Source organism: Chaetodon auriga, chromosome 7, assembly GCF_051107435.1.
Source record: "Chaetodon auriga isolate fChaAug3 chromosome 7, fChaAug3.hap1, whole genome shotgun sequence".
NCBI lineage: Eukaryota > Metazoa > Chordata > Actinopteri > Chaetodontiformes > Chaetodontidae > Chaetodon > Chaetodon auriga.
The window spans coordinates 6952416-6970762 of NC_135080.1; the positions used below are offsets into that span (position 1 = coordinate 6952416).

Genomic DNA, 18347 nt, shown 5'->3' on the forward strand with positions numbered 1-18347 from the left:
GTGCACGTGTGTGTTTGTATGAGCCATGCCCCAGAAGCTGCTGAGGGAAGAGAGCAAGGTGCAGCTGAACTCTGTGAGGTCCCAGACACTGTGGCTGTCACAGCAGCACTTAATGTACCACTCATTAGTCATCAGTCTCCTTCACTCTCCGGAGGGAGACAAGAAACTACTGCCTACAGTGCAATCTCCTACTCTCAGCTCTGCCTGAGTGCAATCCAACTGCCCATTTAGGGCTTTGAAACATACGCTGACCACAGACAAAGTTCAACGGTCACGCTCCTCAGAGAAGTTATGTGTCCATACAGTGTGCAATATATGTGTACACTCGAATATGCACTGTATGTACGCAATACTTAGGGAAAACAAGAAAGATGGCAATGAGAATTTCCATTTAAATGTAAGTTTTCCATGTTCCTAAAAGATGCAATAAATAAACAGATTTAGGTATAGTGTGTAATGCTGTATTGATTCTTATTGATTTGGGGGGTATTTATTACAAACTGTGGTCATGTTAAACATGCAGACACCCATGAGTACAGTGTCTTTTAATTTTTTACACTGACAATTGAAGTTAATCATCTGTTTCCTCAATGCCAATTACTCAGCCTGAGGTATGATTTCATAATTAGTGACAAAGGGTAAAGAGGGCAGAACTAACAATAACCCTCACTGCCTCCAGGGAAATGACTGCACATTGCAGTTATAAGACCAGTGCAACAAATGAAACTTTTTCATGCAGCTTGTTTAAATGCAACTGAACGTCCTGAGACTCACTCTGTATCACACCCTGCAATTAAGTTGTTGCTGCATGCAACTAGTTGCATCAAGTTGTGACTGAACTTCCTTGCACTCTGTGTACATGGTTGCTACATGAGGAGAGAGTCTGCATACTCCATACAAGTGTTAATATGTTCCATTTGTGTGGAGAATGTAAATGGACTTACGGATAACATTATGGAGACTCAGTGAAACTAATTTAAACCTGACTTAGCAGTTTTTCACAGTGAGTGACACTGAGATGATTGGGACCACACCACAGCAGCTCCTACACAGCTGCAGATTCCTATAGGGATTTCTGTTTACATGGTCTCTGTCCAGGTAGTAATTTAAGCTAGGTAGCTTCAAAGGCCACCTAAGCTTTGCTTAATCACAATCAACAATGTCCTTGCTTTGAAAAGTAAGATTCAAGAACAGCATGAAGAAATCACTTAATACATTGAAAAAGTACATGGCAGAGCTCTACTTTACCTAATACATTAACAAAGGTTGATGCTTGGGTATTGCCCAGGGGAAATGTTGCCACTTTGCAGATGTAGGACCCAATATCTGCAAAGCTGGCTCCTCCAATGGTAATGGTAGCATCTCGTACAGAAGGGGAAACAAATGAGACGCGTTTGGCATACTCCTGAGAGACTGAGATCCCAAACTCTGGGTTGAACACTGCCAGGGTAATGGTGCCTGAAGGAAGACGACGCTCCCAGGAGCTCTGTGTGAGACTGAGGTTGGAGCCCACTTCTATTCTGCAGCTCAGTGTGATGTTCTTCCCCAGCACAGCATTCACTTTCTCAGGAACAACCACCTGGTTACCGCTCACACCTGCTGAGAGAAAAGGAGAGAGATAAGATTTAATCCAGTTGTAAAAATGCATTGCTCATGACAATGTCACTGCGCTGGATTCAGAAATTAAAAGTTTTGTTCTCTGGAGTCTAGCGGTGGAAGAAAATTGTCTGTGAATTCAAATCTAGATTCAATTTGTCAAACAGTAAGTTTTTCCTCATTCAGCATGACAGCTGTAACACCACAGAAGAAGACGTGCTATCACCAGACAAGATTAGAATTCAAAGTACAGTAGCTGGGATTTGCCAATCCAGGGAGCTGGTGTGGAGAAAATTGCTTTTCTGGAGTACTGATCAGTGTTAATGCTGGGAAACGGGATATTAGCATATACCTACAGTACTGAGACACAACTCTCCCCCACTCACATGTGAGATTACACAGAAATTGTCACGACTTGTGCACGTGGTGTTGTTGCCAGTGTGTTCCACAAACTGCAGTACAATATATCATGCATTCACGCCTCTCACTCATTACCAACATTACCAGTCTTCCCATAGTCTCATTAACAGCCATTGTTTGCTTCAGACGTGTTTTCCTGAGGTTAAAAAAAAGCGACCAGACTTCATCTGTGTTAGTCTGAGTGCCTTGCTTTGCCTCTTAATAAGCAACACACTTTCACCGCAGGACACTCAGACGGTCCTTCTTGCTAATCATCTGGGCACCTTTTAAACAGGAAAAAAAACCTCTGGAAGGAGATGAAACAAAACAAGCAATTTGACGGTTTTATCCCCTCTTTTTATGAGGCTCTTAATTTGACTTGAAGCCCACCACAGCTTTTTTTGCATCAGTTTTTTTTTAAAACGAACGCAACATGTACACTTGGTTTGAACATTAACGGTCATTTTAATGCTGCAATTCCTGAAAGCCAAGAAAGACACAACAAATGCTTGAGTGGCCACAGAAGAAAAAAAACAACTCACACTTAAACTTTGAGAAACCAACAGTGAAGAGCGTGTGACGTGCATGCCGTATGGACAGTAATAAGCATGCCACAGTTGATAGATGTGCTACTGGGATGTAGCAATAGAAAACAAAAAACAAGCAGCTCAGTGGGAATGAATGCAGTATCTTGGAAAACTCACCGGAAATAAATCCTAAATTACAGGTTATGGTCATAGCTCTGAACGGAAAAAAATCCAGCTTCGTTCTGTTTTTTTTGTGAGTATAATCACACAAATGAGTCACTGATAGAACCATTTTTAAGAGGCTTTACAAATTCAAAAGTGGACGGCAGAGTAGCTCCACACTAAACCTTGGGAGAATGTTTGCTTCACAGATGAAATACAAAAAGCCGATTTCATTCAAAATATTCAGTTTTCTTGACACGGTTGCAATGAGAGTAAGCTAAATTTGGGAGTCATAAATTTCTACTTTGTACGTAGTCTCGGATGTGTATGGAGTAAAGCTTATAAAAGTGGTCCACTGGCTGGTATTTTGAGTCTTTGGCATGAATGTAAGTGGTAAGCCACAGCAATGCTATCTTGGTTTGTGAGGAATAAAGCCAAAGGAGGCTGAGGCTCCCCGTGCTCCATTACGTCCCCTATAATTTTAGTGATTACACACACACACACATATACACACAAAAGAGTTTCTCTCCTCCAAAATAAGGAATAAGAGTGTGGCCATGTGTGTAAGAGTCAGGCATTTTGTTTGAATGGCTGCTGAGTCCTAAATGTATGCTACATTGTGTTGTGAAGTGTCATGCTGCGCTATAATACTTGGGCTTTCCTGTTTGTTTTTCTTCTCTGCTGACCCACATTTTCAAAATATTTTCCTTATGTTTCCTCCCTTACTGTGTAAACTAATATCGCACAGTTCTGCACTGTATTTTAGGCTTTTAACCTATTAACCTAAAGCATTTAACTTTGTCTGCCTTGTATGTCATTCACTTGAAGGGACACTTTGGAAAGTCACTCTGGATTATTATTTCATTTCTCCAAGATAATTTAGGGATCCATTTACATCGTAAACCACTAAATCTTGATCTGGTCTGAAACAAGCCCACAGTGCGCTGCAGTGCATGTGTTACCCTGTGCTTGCATTGCGCCCTGTGGGTGCACTGCTGTGGGGGAGAATCAGGGTCATCTGAGATGACACAACAGCTGTTTGTTGCTACCTTACTACTGCAACTCAGTTGTTCTGCCTGATAAAATATCAATTTCCATGATAAAAGCTTGGCAGTGAAATAAATGCTTGCAAATATATATCCATACCTGGTACAAGAATACAGATGGTAGGCTGATAAAAATTGTCCTGCAGCTCTAGTTGTCTGAGCAGTAAACTAACATGCTTGGCATGCATGACATTGCGTTGATACATGCAGACACGTGTCTCACACAAGGCTTCTCCCTAACATGCTCTACATACTACAGCTACCTGACACGACACTCCAACTGCTACCGTACGTAGTTTGTCTGTCTCAGTGTGTCAGCTTTCCAGCCTGTCAAAGCATACAAAGAAACCAGACTCCCTCCATGCTATGCTGTTTGTTTTACAGTAAGCATTTGGGAGTAAGTAGGAAAGGAGGGAGAGAAAGGGGGGAAGTGCTTAAAGAGGACTCCACCCTTACCATTAAGGGAGGAGACAGATGGCCTCTGCATGGGATACCTACAGCCAGGAGGAGAGTGGGGAAACTTGGCACTGCTAGCTGTACCATGAAGCACACAGCCAGGACTCACAAACTAGAGCACCGCGAAATATTATCTAAAATACTGCAGGCAAATGAAATGTAAACAATGTGTTAAACAAAGCTGCCATGTTGTTTCATCAAGGAAATAGGTGTACTGCTACAGAGCTAAGGCACAGCCAGAGCTGTCACTAGTTTCATTGCTGGCTATCCATCTGAACCAGTAAACAAATACGGCTCAGGATTTTAAAAGGATAAACATGGACCACCACTACATTTTGGTAATCATCTTTATGCTGTGTCACTGTTTGGATACTTCGCAACCCACTTAGTCAACTCAAAGTGTGACACCCTGCACCAGAGAACAGGAAGAACCCTGGCCTGCAAACCCTAATTTGACCGAGGAGAAACAGGCTGCACTTTTGCCCCTTTTCCTTGAGAAACCCAAGGAAAGAATGAACTCATGGGAAGGATATGTTTGCCCTTTGAAGAAGTGCTTCATATTTGTTTCTTTCCCTCCTGACATCACTAATTGCGACAAGCTGCTCGAGAGACGCAATGGTAAATCAAAACCTTCCTCTTTGCCTGGCAACCGGCTCAAACATTCCACGTCGGCCACTCGATGAGCCAAAATCTCCACCTACTCAGACCTGACCCAGCTTCGGCCCTGACCTCCGCAGAGGAGGCTGTCTCCTGGCTTCAGATCCTCACAAGGAAGCCTGCAGTGCATGTCAGAGCTGTGTGAGACAAGCAGGATGCAAGGCCAGAAACATTTACAAGCAGCAGCAAAATAGACAATATGTCATGTTCATGTAGACAAACTCCATGCATAGATTATCATGTCAAGCAGCACTCAGAAGGGACTGATCTGAAGACCTCACAGGAGAAGAATGCAGACATGAGATCTGTGCAGGAGGGAGTGTGGTTTAGGACTAAAGCAAAAGGAAACTGAGTGCTCAGCATTCAGAAATGAATATAGTGAGGCAAGGATGAATAAGGACAGAAAGAAAGAAATAGGGCAGTTATTGAGAAGAAGCACAGGAGGGAGATGGACCGAAGAAAAGACTTTAACAACAGTGTGAACTATGTGAGGACATAAAAATGTGACTGGGGTGGGTCAATCATTTTTACAAACTCATATTAATACATGGCAGGAAATGACAGTCTGACAGTGGTTCGGACCACCAAGTTAGCTGCTGAGCACATGGACAGCATGCAGGATGGTTGATTTGTGCAGACTTTATAATGTCTGCTTTTATAATCATTCAGTTTTTTTCAACATGATTATTCTTTTGCACCTTTGGCCATCAATTCTGCCGTTTACGCTGACGTGCAGAATTTATGTTCTCACTAAACTAACTACTGGCGTTTTAAAATATATAACATTGCTACAACAAGTCCAAGTCCAACAGGGCAAAATACATTAGCGGTCACACCATCACACAGGTTGTAAAGTAGCAAACAGTTTAGCCACATAATCTACAACACTATTTGGAGGAAGAACTGAGAGTCAGCATACCTGTAACATTAGTAATGATCCCACATTGCACGAAAAAGCTGTGGACATGCACTACTACAACAAGCATGGTCGGTCACAGGTGAACTAGGTAGTAATAAGAAGTAACAAACCAGAATTACCCTGTACAGAGCATTTAAATAGAAATAAATATACATATTTAACTGCTATTTGGTTGAGACACCTTCTCCTGGTCTGGACTGTTAGCCGACTGCTGCAAAGCTGTTTGCCCATCTGATGATGTCACATGAGAGATTTTTCGGTGGTCTTATCAAAATAAACAAAATCTTTACACGCCCCTCATCAAAAAGCAAAGAAGAAAGTTTAAACTTCAAACTGCTGGAAGGCCTGTTTTGCTATCCTTGCCATTCTCCTCGTCAACCTAGCGTAGTCCTCACTCCCTTCTCCGCTTTGGAGAATTTCAAGAGTGAGTATGAGGGGCAGTGCCTCATCACTGTTTAACGAGCGCAGTGCCTCATACTCCTTAAGGGCACTGAAGTCCCTTAGTCTACTATAGCCCAATGGCAACATTAGCTGACTATTAAACTTCCATCTTACTCTCAAGGTCACATTTAAAAAAAGTTCATTAACATGCTTTTGAAAGCTGCATTGGCGAACTCTGCCAACCTCACACAAAGCATCCAAATGGATCTATGAATATGGATTAAAAATGACTATTAGATATAGTCATAAAATAGTCACTCATAACGTCTCAACGGGCTTCAGTCCATAGCAGCAACTGTTCCTGACCCAACCCAAGCCGTCTAAGTGAAAAAAGTAAGTAGGTAAATTAAGTAAAAAGACCAAAAAAAAAAAAAAAAAAAGAAAGAAAAATCAAAGAAACATGAGAAAGGCAATTCAAAAGAGACCCCCAGTGCTTGTGTCCGACAGCAGCCGCAGGTGGGTAATTTGTATAAAATGGACTAAAATTGTAACAGCTGAGAATTTTCAACAGCACTTGTAAATTTTATCAACAAAACCCACTGGGGCCTGTATTTTCATCTGTGCCTTTAAACACTGCAAACTCAAAGAAGTCAATAGGCAGCATGAAGCCATTTGTTTGGTATTGTTTCTCTCTAAAGAGGTGACGAGGGGAAAAAAAAAAACTCAGACAATGCCTTTATGCCTAACACAGGCCCCCTGCTTCATTATTGTGAGGCGTGTAACTCTGTCTCAATAAGTTAGAGACAGGATAGGCCAAGTGGTGAATTGCTTGTTTTATGGCATGTCTTTATCGTAAGAATTATTTGTGCAGTGTGAAGAAAACATTATTTCTTACACCAGCTGTAATCTACCCCCTTCCTTCCTAGCATTGTATCCTGTGAGGGCGTGAGGCTTTTTCAGTGGGCTAATTCATGGTGGAGACAAACACAGGCTGACAGGCCTTTAAAACGGAGGCAGGCGGGCCTCTTTCACATGTCACTGTCCTCTTCAAAACCTTTTTCTCATTGCTCCCCCATAGCAATGTGGACTTAAGTGCCCTTCTCATCCAGGTCGCATTTGATTAAAGATCCATGCTTATAAGAAAAAGATCAATAATGTTGACATGCAAAATGTCAGGACGGGTTACAACCTCTCATAGAGTCAACTACAGCTATGCAGTAAAACTTGTGAAGGACAATGTCTGCCACTGTGTATCGAAGCAATACAAACACTCCTACAGCATCCTGTCTTATTGTGTGGGATTTGTTATTGTTTGTTGTGGGGGTTTGAGGTATGTCAGCATGTGCACACAGTGCTATGGATTCGGAGAAGGACAGCAGTGTTATTTTTCCATGCACATAGAAAATGTATAACAAAATGTGCAATTTTGGAACAAAGAAGACTATTGAAAAAAAGTCACAGATGGTCACAGAAGGCAAGGAGAGGCATTTTTCCATCTGCTGTGTGAATAAGTAACTTAATTTCGGAGGTTTGCTTTTCAAGAGGAGAGGCAACAAAGAGAGTCTTTCTCAATTAGAGCTTAAGTGTATGACATCCCTAACATGTTGATGTTAACGGAGGCTGCACTGCACTCACCAGCGCTCTGCAGCAGTGTTGAAAATTGCACTGGGGCAGAAATGTTGTTCATGTCAGGGTCTGCTAGCTCATCAGCTGCAACCCTACTGCTCCTGTCCTTTTGCAGATAGCTGAGTGTTCTCAAAACACATTTATCTTGTCTCAGTAGTTGACAGCCATGAATGAATGTTTAGACATTTACTATATAAGGCAATTAGCCAGATACCAGGCAAAGACAAGCAAAGCTTCTACACTTTCAGAACAAGTGGTGTTTTATGGTTGACCTAGTATCTATTTAATTGATTTTAGTAAATTATTCACAGCATCCACTGAAACCTACCATCAAGCCACATAAAGGCAGCATAGACAGGCTACGCTGTGATAATTGGACGTCCAACCCTCTACATTAGCCTTTGTGACAATAAATGATGAACTTGTATGATGAACTCATATATGTAAAACTGGCAATTTGCCCAGCTTTGACACCTATGGGCCAACAGCCCCACTGCAAAGACTCTACCAACAACTGTGTTCCCATACAGTTTTTCGTGAATAGACGAGTAATACCCTTTTCCTCACAGGACTCCCCTTAACAATGCTCAAGTATAAATTCAACAATGAGCCATACCAACCGCTTCAGTCAAGAATTATGCATCGTTTTTAGACATGTTTTCAACACATCACTCTCCTTTGATAAATATTGCCATTTCCTGATAAGAAATCATATAAAACCAAGCTCAATTTTCAGTCATTAGGACAGAAATAGATCAGGCTCCCTTGTTGGGGAGTGGTGGTGGTGGGTGGGAGCGAATGGGTTGTGTACTAATCACAGACTCCACTGCCCTCGACTGGGTCTAAATGGGCTACTGTACTTTCATTAGGCCGATCTACCATTATGGAAACAGTTTCCCACATGCCACAGAGACCCCAAAGGGAATTGGACTGTTTTTCTTTAAAATAATTCCCATGATTGTCCAAATTTAGATTTCTTGTATAACGCCTGTTTCTGCCAACAACCAGCAACATGTCTTTTTTTTGTTTGTTTTGTTTTTTTCAAGCGATCTACATAATGTCAGTGACTGTCACATGTCGGCTACACCCACTGGACTAGTGTTATCTGGGAATGTGCAAAGATTTGCAATATGTTTTGGTGTAACAGAGAAGAATAGTGGTGGGCGGTGAACAATACACTGCTATTTTTATACATAATTATACTGTTTTATCCAGAGTGACAGAGTAAAAGCAAACCACTTTATGTTAGAAAATTGCCATTTTAACATATTTACAGACCTTTTTATTGATACAAGAAAAATGGTCAGGCTTTGTTTTAAGTGCTAGATCTTCCCAGCATGCATCTGATCTTATTTATGTCCTCTAATGGGGCCAGGAAGTTACATCAAATTATTCGCTATGTTTAATACATTACTTTATCTGGCCATTCCTTGATTAGCAACAGAGCAAAGATGGAGCTCAGTGAATAACTTTATTTGTTAAATAACTCAATTGCATCCCCTAACTACTATTTTCCTTGCTATAACCCAACAACAGTAACATAAAGATGTGAAAGGTGACATTATGAGCAATGCACGCCACATTCTCTGTTGTTGGCTACAACAATCAACACAAAAGCCTTCATCTACTCCTACCATCTGAGTAAGTGAGGATCCAGTGGATTAACTTGATGGCAATGTCCCCACAACAACTGGAAAACTCTTCGGCCAGATGTGTGCTTTGAGGGCCAATGCAAATAAGGATTCATTTCAAAACTGAAGCTCAAGGATGGATCGATACTGACTTCAAACCTAGAACCTGTAAGTTTTGCCATTTTTATGTTGCTTTACTGTTCGTTTTGCCAGTTAGCCTGTTGGATCTAACATTAGCATAATCTGTGGCTAATGTGGATAGGAGCATCTATTGTAGACCCACATGCTGGAGCAATGTTGGTGTATTTAATACGGAGAGAGTTAAGAAAAAGCCACTTTTGAGGCACATTAAATAACCAGAGCAGTAGGTTGGATGCGGGTGACTGTTTTTTTTACATTGCTTTTCTGTAGTGTCACAAAGCCAGACCTAACGTTATCTCTACACTTCATGCTACAACACAAGCTCAGCTGGTTTTGTTGTTACACGAAAGCCCCCTCTACTGCATGCTGCGCCACTATGTTTGTCTGTTGCTGTCATTTGTAAATGTACTTGATAGTCATCTCCTGTGGTCTCCTGACTGTTGTACTTAAATAATAACTTTGGGTTTTCTGTCAAATAAATGCTGCTGAGATACATAATCTTACCTCTTGTCTAACTCTGAGAATGAATCACATTATATTTTACTAATTAACCTACATTATGGGGCGAGCTACCCCTTCCAAAACACACGCAGGTCTATACCTCATTTTTATTCCTATTTGGAGGGAAATCTTTTTTTTTCTTTCATACAAAAGCCTTATGTTTCTCATAGGGTGAAAAGAGGTAGAGTCACGTTTTGAGTAGAGTACCCATTTCATTTTTGTAACACCATGATATAATACCATCAACGTAAAAAACAAAAGAAATATGATATAAATTTTAGATCATGTTGTCCTCTCCTAGTGTAGCAACCAGCTAATAATAGTGTGCAGCGTGTGAGGGTGGGACTCTATAAAAACAGTATGGTGACCAGGTGCCAGATAGTAAGAACGCATCTGAGAGGAAGCTATGTAAATGGCAGACATAGTGCCGACATAACGCAAATATAAGAAGGCAAAAGCGGACAAAGCTCATTGTGTTGCTGCAGGTGGTACACTGGGCTGTGTTATGGCAACCATGCTCAGAGTACATATGGTTCTGGTGTTTTTGAGACGGGGAAAAGGGGACAACTTTTAACATTGTGTTTACAAACCACACCCAACCAATCCTATTCATTCTGCCTTTAAGATGTTTTGCTAGAGGATAAAGTTATTTTTTGGAATTAGTCTGTATTAGTATTAGTTTGGGCTAACTTATAAAGGTGTCTTTTTCATTTTGGCACCCAAAACGTTGCCAAGTTTGGCTGCAGATCCCTCCATCAACACAGTCTCTAGAAATGAACAAGTGTACAATATGGACACACGTTGGTGGAGGAAGCTGCTTTGGACATTCTTGAGCAATCAGCATCACTGCATATGTCAGCAATCACCACTTCACAACAGGGGGAGGAAGCAGAGTAGTCCAACAAAAATCAGCCTCTGTACTGTGTGTATCCAGTGGTCAATAAAAACAGTAAGTACTTTGGTCAGTGTGGCATTTCAGCAGCATTATCCTGGTCAGAGGGAGTTCATTTTCCCGGCACACCCACTTTTCCCGGCACATACTCTCACCGTTTCTGCAACAGATTAGAGTGGTACTCTTGATTCACCCTTACCACCCACTTTGAACAGTGAGAACAAGGAGATCTAGGTGCCTAAATAAAAAAAAAAAATCACAGCTGACTAAAGCACATCTATAGTGACCTCACAACAAGACACAAACACATGTAATTGACAACATGCCAATGGAAAACATTAAGCCAACTGCTTTGTCCAAGATGACATTATATTTCTCTACATCCTGTAAAAGTATGTGCAGACTTCAGTTGAAGGGGAATATTGCGATGTAATCCACACTCTTGTCCTACAACTGTAAAGAGCACAAAGATTTGCTAAAAGACTGAAAAAATAGTCAGTAAGACAACATCCAAGTTTATTTTCTCTCTCAGGACTCAGGTTACATGTCTGGTTTGACATAGTGTTCCCATAATATGAAGCTCGGATGTAAAAGATAAATATTTTGAAAACATAAAGGGAGCAGTACCCCCATTTATTGTCAGTATAACAGCTCTGGGTTGTAGGATAAGTAAACCTGCATGGATGTAACGCAATCCATGCAACGTCTGATATTCAAGCATTGTTTTTAAGCCCTAAATAGAACTGGCCACTTGCTTTGTTATGATCCTTTTCGCAATCCAAGTGCAGGCAAAAAATAGCAACTACATTGAACGATCATGTTTGTCAGCAGTGAGCGGTAATCTATGACTCTTGACCGGTGTGACAGAGGACCTTAGCTATTGAAAACAGACAATACATGTTCTACCTTCCTTCATCAGTTTTAAATGGTAACAAAACCTGCAGTCTATTTTGGTCAACGGCTTTAAAAGAGGGGAAATGTATTCAGCTTTAAAGGCTATGTGAAAAAGAAGAGAGCATCTGCAACTAGAAAAGAAGCATGAAACTTAAGTATATGGAGGTAATGTGGACATGGGGGGGTGTAGCAGGGATGGCAGGGGAATACAGAATAATTTGGCTGAATACCAGCAGGGATATAGTTGTGCAAAATCCTATTTAAGCCATTACTGCAATATATCTGCATCAAGGTCTAGGGCTGCTCTGCAAGCCAAATCAGGGAACTCTGAGGTAGGGGACAGGTCTTTCTTTCCCTTAGTTTCGGTGTCTGATGTTATCTCACACAAAATGAGGGCAGAGGGTGGCTGCTGAAACCCAGAAAACTTGGACAAAAGCTCTCTGACAAAATAGTAAAAACTACCTTATGTGAAATCCAACTGCGTCATATCCAAATCATTTTGTCACAGGCAGTCTGCTTGAAATAACGCAAGCGTTTCCAACTGAACTGCAGGAATGTTAACACTATACGCTCAGTGCTGCAGGAACAGTTTTGGGCTGTCAGTCATGTCAGTCCATTATAGTAAATAATGCATGCAGTGAACATTTCCTGCTCACTTATGGTTTTGGCCCTGTGATTCTGGGATAGAGATAGTCTGATACTTTCTGTGTTTCCACTGCTAAATTCAGTTGTATAGCATAGATTATCAGATATTGAAGAGCAGACCAACTTTGCAGGAGCAGAAAATGTAAAATCAGTCTTTAACAAAAGCCAGTATTGTGGTTGACTGGCTGAAATTCTCCAGATATTTGGAGCCAAATGTCTATTATCACTCTAGATAAACACTGAGCTAGAGAGCTTAAAACTAGGATGTGGGTGTAATACTAGGGGATCCATCCTACAGGTGTTTGGCGGAAAAAGAGGAGATTCCTTTTATTAGCTACAGTATACCACATGTCACCTTTCTTTGTGTACAAGCAAATAAGACAACACTCCTGATAACTTAGTTGCTACCATGGGCACTTCCCTGTATTTGACTGGTGGGTGTTAATAATCACCCACTTGGGTGGTAGGGGGTGTGTCAGTGGATACAACTGACTGTGTACTCTTCCCAAACATCATAGCCACCTGACAGCTGAATGAGTGAAACAAATAAGACTGAGTGGTGAAAAGCAGCCACACCTGTTTCCCATAACCCCGACGCTCCTCTCCTGGGGGATTCAGCTGCTGACTTTGCACATCCTGCATGTATACCTCTTTAATATGGACTGTGAAGCCACAGTGTATCCGAACGACCCTAACCTCAGTCACATGTTGTTATCTGTTCTTTCAGGGAAAAACCTTGACTCCTGAAAACAGCAGGCAAAAAACGGTTTAAAAGGTTTCCCTCTGTTCATTCACAGTTGGTAATTAACCATGGAAATATCTGGAAGCCATTTATACGGTGCAGTTTCCTATGACGCAGTGATCGAAACAGTCAATTCCTGTCTATCTGAGATTTATTCAGTAGACAAGGCGTACTAGCTACCGCACAGAGAAAAACAGCATAGCTAATATTAGCATTTTCTAAGTATTTTCTGCATGTTTCCCCTTTTTCCTCCCAATTTTGAAAGGCTAATTACCCATGCACTCTAGTAATGACTGGGAACTCCCAGTGTTGGTCTGGGGAGGAAGTAGACACAAAATAATGAACACTACCAGAAGCTCTGTGATTGGTTCGTGAAACCAGACGGGTGGGTTAAAGGTTGAGGCATGGCGTGAGTCTATATTTGTGTCATTATCATTAAATCCCAGGGCAAGACCAAATTGAACAAAGAGTTAGTCTGCCTCTCAATGCTTTCCACCTTGCCTGCCCTGTCTGTGGCACTCAGCCCCAAGCCCACTTCAGTTGGACACTGTAATGTTTTTAGCAAACGTTGTTTAGCGCCTTTGTTGGCAACCATTACCTCACATTTGGTGAGCTAGCTAGTATTTATGCCTCCAGCATTTGACCAATTGCAATACTGTGGCTCACTGTTTTTAACAATTGAGGAATAATCAGACTCAAGCTGCACAGACAATACTTGTTAGTAGAATCAGTTAATTGTTTTCATGGGATTTGTTGACAATAAGAAACATACAGAAAATTGCCAGCTTTATCCCTCTAAGCATAAGATTAAAAATGGTTATGCCTGGTTACGGTAAAATGCTAAGATGCCTGTAAACCCGTTGACCAAACACCTCAAGCTGCAAAGAGGTAAGAAAAGATATTTTAACCTGAATCTGATATCATCTCAGTGTTAAGTCTACATGACGCTAATGTGTACATGCAGTTGGACACTCAACACTGAAGCAAATGAAGGGAGGAACTGTTTTGGTGTATATGTTGAGCAAGTAACTTTCACTGAAATGAATGGAAATTGGTGCCATTTTCAGAGCCCCTGTTATAAAGTATAATATACAGCACATTTAGTCAGGGTAATTCAGGTTAGAACAAGTGCAGGCAGCTCTAAATGGACTTGTGAAAGCAGTGGGCTGAGAGTAATCAAGTCCAGGGTTAAGCTAAAACTGGGGGTTACAGCTTTGAATTTACTAATGGACCACCAGGGAGCGGCTTGCCATACAAAGCCTCTGACAGTCAGTCACATCTGTCGGGGAAGAGGAAGCAAAGGGTGGAGTCAACAGAAGCTGGTGACCACAGCCTGCTCCCTGAACCCCACACACACAGCCTCCGTGTTCCACAATAAAGCAGCCAGCTCATCTGCTGATGGCCTCCCTTCAAAAAGAAAACACTACATGCATTCAATGTGATTAGGACTTTTCAGTCTGCTGCTTCACAACTGAGATTTAAGATCAAATGAGAGGATCAGATGAATGCTACAGCTGTGAGCCACAGATGTGCATCCAAAATTTTTGAACTTTCTTTCAAATCGTCCTTACATATATAATCTCACTACCAAATTACCAGTGTGGATAATTAACACCAGGAATCAGCAAAACGTTGGCATCTGTGCACATATTTAGTCAGTGGATCACAAGCTGTCTTATGTGCTAAGTCATGCTTAAAGTTGACCAATCATTATTTTTAGAAGAAAAAATGTAAAAGTATCAAGTAAAATTCATCGTGACAGAAAGTTTTTTGTCTTGTTAAAACATCACCTTTTCCACAAAAAGCTTGATAGGTAGGTGTGTAACTATATCTCTGCATCTATAACACAAATTTAATGTTTAGACTGACAATGGCATTAAGTTAGACAATCAAAAAAAGGCTTGATCTGATCTGCTTTATGCCATGTGGTGACAAAGCTGAAGCTATCTGAATAAATATTTTCAATGACAATCCCACTTTCTTGGCTACATCTTGCTGTCAGTTAAAGACATAATATGTAATATTAAAGTGTATATCGTATGTTATACATATTTAACCGTGAAGACCACAACTCCCATAATCCCGCGTTACGACGTCATCAAGCTACATCTTCTGTTTTCATTGATTTGATTGAGAGACCTGTAACGCCAGAAATTACATACTGTCTGTTTAATAGCCACTGAAGCATACAACCTCTATAAGGACCAAATCTGCTCAGTCTGTGCACTGCTCAAATCTATTTCTGTTTCAGTCTATAATTTAGGTGGCTCCATTACTACATTATTTATTTAGATTATGAATCATGTGGCCCCAAGAGAAGAAACCTCAAAACTACGGTCTTCAATTACCGACCTCACAGTCTGTAGCCACGCCTAGACCGAATCCCCTCCTCACAAGGCCGTCTACACTACAGAGAATCTGGAAATGACACAGTGAAGGAAATTGGCACCAATGCTGTTTTTGTCACAAAGCCCCCCTGCACACTTGTGCTCTGCTAAACAGACAACAGTAGGCCAAGGCCACATGGACTCCAACCATATGTTATTGAGAGTCAAAAACCTGCACAAATTTTTGCTCCAAACACAACACCAAAACTAACCTTTTGCTGGCTAGGGTGTCCTCTGTGTTAATAATCAGTCAATTTGGCTGCCGAGGTGACTCGTTGGACCGAAAACCTGCACACATGGCACCAAACGACACATGCTTGGAAGCTAATCAGCTTAGTTCGCAACACTGCGTTGTTTATCAGTTCCCTGTGTTGATTTATGAACCAGTGTTTTGTGGTTAGAGACAGAAAAAGTATGGTATGAAGACGACTGTGTGTGTGTATGTGAGCATGATAGCGATGACACTGGCAGCAACTAAAGAGACACATGCTAGAGCTCAACAGATGAATATGGATGACGTATCAGCCACTGTTGTCTTATTCTGGAAATGTGTCCACCGATACATATGAAGAAAGTACAGTATAGTACATGCAGTACACAAACGGCAAAAATATGCTTGAGGCCGTTTAGAAACACTGTCTCCATTACATAGTTTGTCCACTAATGAGCACTAAGATTGTTTTTTTTACTGTAAAATGTACCACTTAGTACAAACATCAATATAACATTAATGAAGATCTTAAACTGTCAAATATCGCTATCAGTATCACTGATAAGAGCTGTAAGTATTAGTTGATCGATTAGTCACAAAACAGAAGATGAATTACCAAATATTTTAATAATCAAATAATTCATTTTTAAGAATACATGCTGCTGAATAAAACAAAACATTTTGAAGACGTCTCCTTGGCTTCTGGGAAACTGGGATGGACATGCTTCAGCATCTGCTGGTGGTTTACACACCAAGAGATTATTAAAGGAGCAATAAAAATAATCATTACTTGCAGCCATGCATTGATACGGTGGCCAGTGGCAGCTCTGGGAGTATGTCATTTCTTTAAGATAGCAATGCAGGAAAGGTTTTATGGTCGTTTTAGAAACTGCTACAATGGCATATCTGAGACGCTTTTACTGCCCTTGCATTCAGGAAAAACAAATGGTGCATTCCTGGGCAGTATTTACTTAAGAATCCATCCTTGTTTGTCTCTTCCTTTGTCGTGTATTGTAATCCCAGCTCAGGACTGGGGGTACAGCAAAGCCCCCCAGCTGCACTACTCGGGACAGTATAGTGACTGGAAGGTGCTCCGGCTGGCATGCAGCCCAACTGCAGGTCAATACTTCCAGAGACTCTGCGACTGCAGTGCCTCTCCTGAAATATGTCTTCATTTCCCCTGCCACCCCTCACGCCCAAAGCGGAGGTCTGCGCTGCCTCTCATCTCCTGTATCACATAACGTTTACCCCCCATCTGTGTCCAACCACTTGGCAAACTTTTCACAAAGGAGCTCCTCTGTGCTCACCATAAGTGACACCCTGAATACTCCATTTCGTTGCTATTTTTGGACACCACGAATCACTGCTGCTCCTCAGTGCTCACAGCCCTCAGAGAGGGAGAGAAAGCAGCCGGTATGTCCCCCCCACCCCAACTGCCCGAGCAATGCAAGCTAAGTCAAGACGTGACATACTGGAAGTAAGGTTAGCTGGAAAATGTGCGCATAATTACCATCAAATCAGCGCTGAGCCTGAACTTATCTCCTGCCCGAGTGGACTCACTTCGACTGAAAATCTAATTGAGTTAGCTTGTGTGTAACTAGCAGTTGCTTTACGTAGCTTAAGTTAACATAAACTATTGTTAGTAACCTTAAGAAGTTGTCCTCAAATGGCAAATAGGACAACACGACAAAAACGAGGTTTGGCTAACGGTGAACTGAGCAGCTACTTCGCCACCGACGTAATGTTGGGATAACTGTCCGCAGACAAGAACCGCTAGCTCGAATAAAGCTAGCTGGCTTTGAACGGAACACAGCCCACTTCAACACAGCGAGCGTTAGCCGGTTTTGGCGTTTTTGTATCGGTGACTAACGGTAGAGGCATCGAGAAGCTCCGCTGCAACTTCCCTCAGTCGCCTCAAAAGTAGCAGAATGACAAAAAAAAAGAGGCGATAACTCACAGGTAAGTCCGTACAGGCTGAGAAGAGCCGTGAAAAGTCGCAGTCCGTTAACGTGAGATGGGAAAGTCCTCCTGAGCGGTGATCTTTTCTCCATGATTCCTGTCTGCTTGTGCGCTCTCGCACTCCCGGATCCGTCCTCCCTGCTCCTCGCGCGTCCCTGCTCTCTCTGGCTGGCCCGCGCTCCTGGGGAGCTGCTCTCCATAGCGACCGATCCGCGTGGGCTGTACCACTTTTGCGGGACGACAAACACAAACACACGTAGCCCACGCACGCACGCACGCACGCACGCACGCACAGGCGCACGCACACGGTCCCCGTCATCCCGGTTTGATTTGATGTGCCCCATTTCAACAGTGGGCACTTCTGAGGTGTAAGCCTGCTTATACAGTAATATGATAATAGAATTAGTTGAGGTAATTTGGTGGTAGTGGCTGGGGTACCAGCAGTAGTATAGTACTATGAAAAGTACTATTTTCATGGGTTAGAGTAAAAAAAAAAACTCTCTAATTCAGTGCAGAACAACAAACAAACAAAAACAAAAGCAAAACATGAAAACTTCCAATAGAGGTGAATACAT

General features: G+C 41.8%; 1 protein-coding gene across 2 annotated transcripts in view; it reads right to left on the reverse strand.

Annotated features, from left to right (window-relative positions):
- nectin3a (nectin cell adhesion molecule 3a) overlaps positions 1-18020 on the reverse strand; it is a 32117-nt gene extending 14097 nt beyond the window's left edge. The window contains exons 1-2 of one of the 2 annotated variants that reach the window (XM_076735063.1): positions 17771-18020; positions 1249-1599 (exon numbers count right to left, since the gene is read on the reverse strand). In XM_076735063.1, coding sequence (XP_076591178.1) covers positions 1249-1599; positions 17771-17972 — 553 coding nt within the window. In that variant the 5' untranslated portion in view covers positions 17973-18020. The remainder of the gene's footprint in view (positions 1-1248; positions 1600-17770) is intronic. The other variant, XM_076735064.1, reaches the window with a different exon arrangement.
- Positions 18021-18347: the final 327 nt, after the last annotated feature.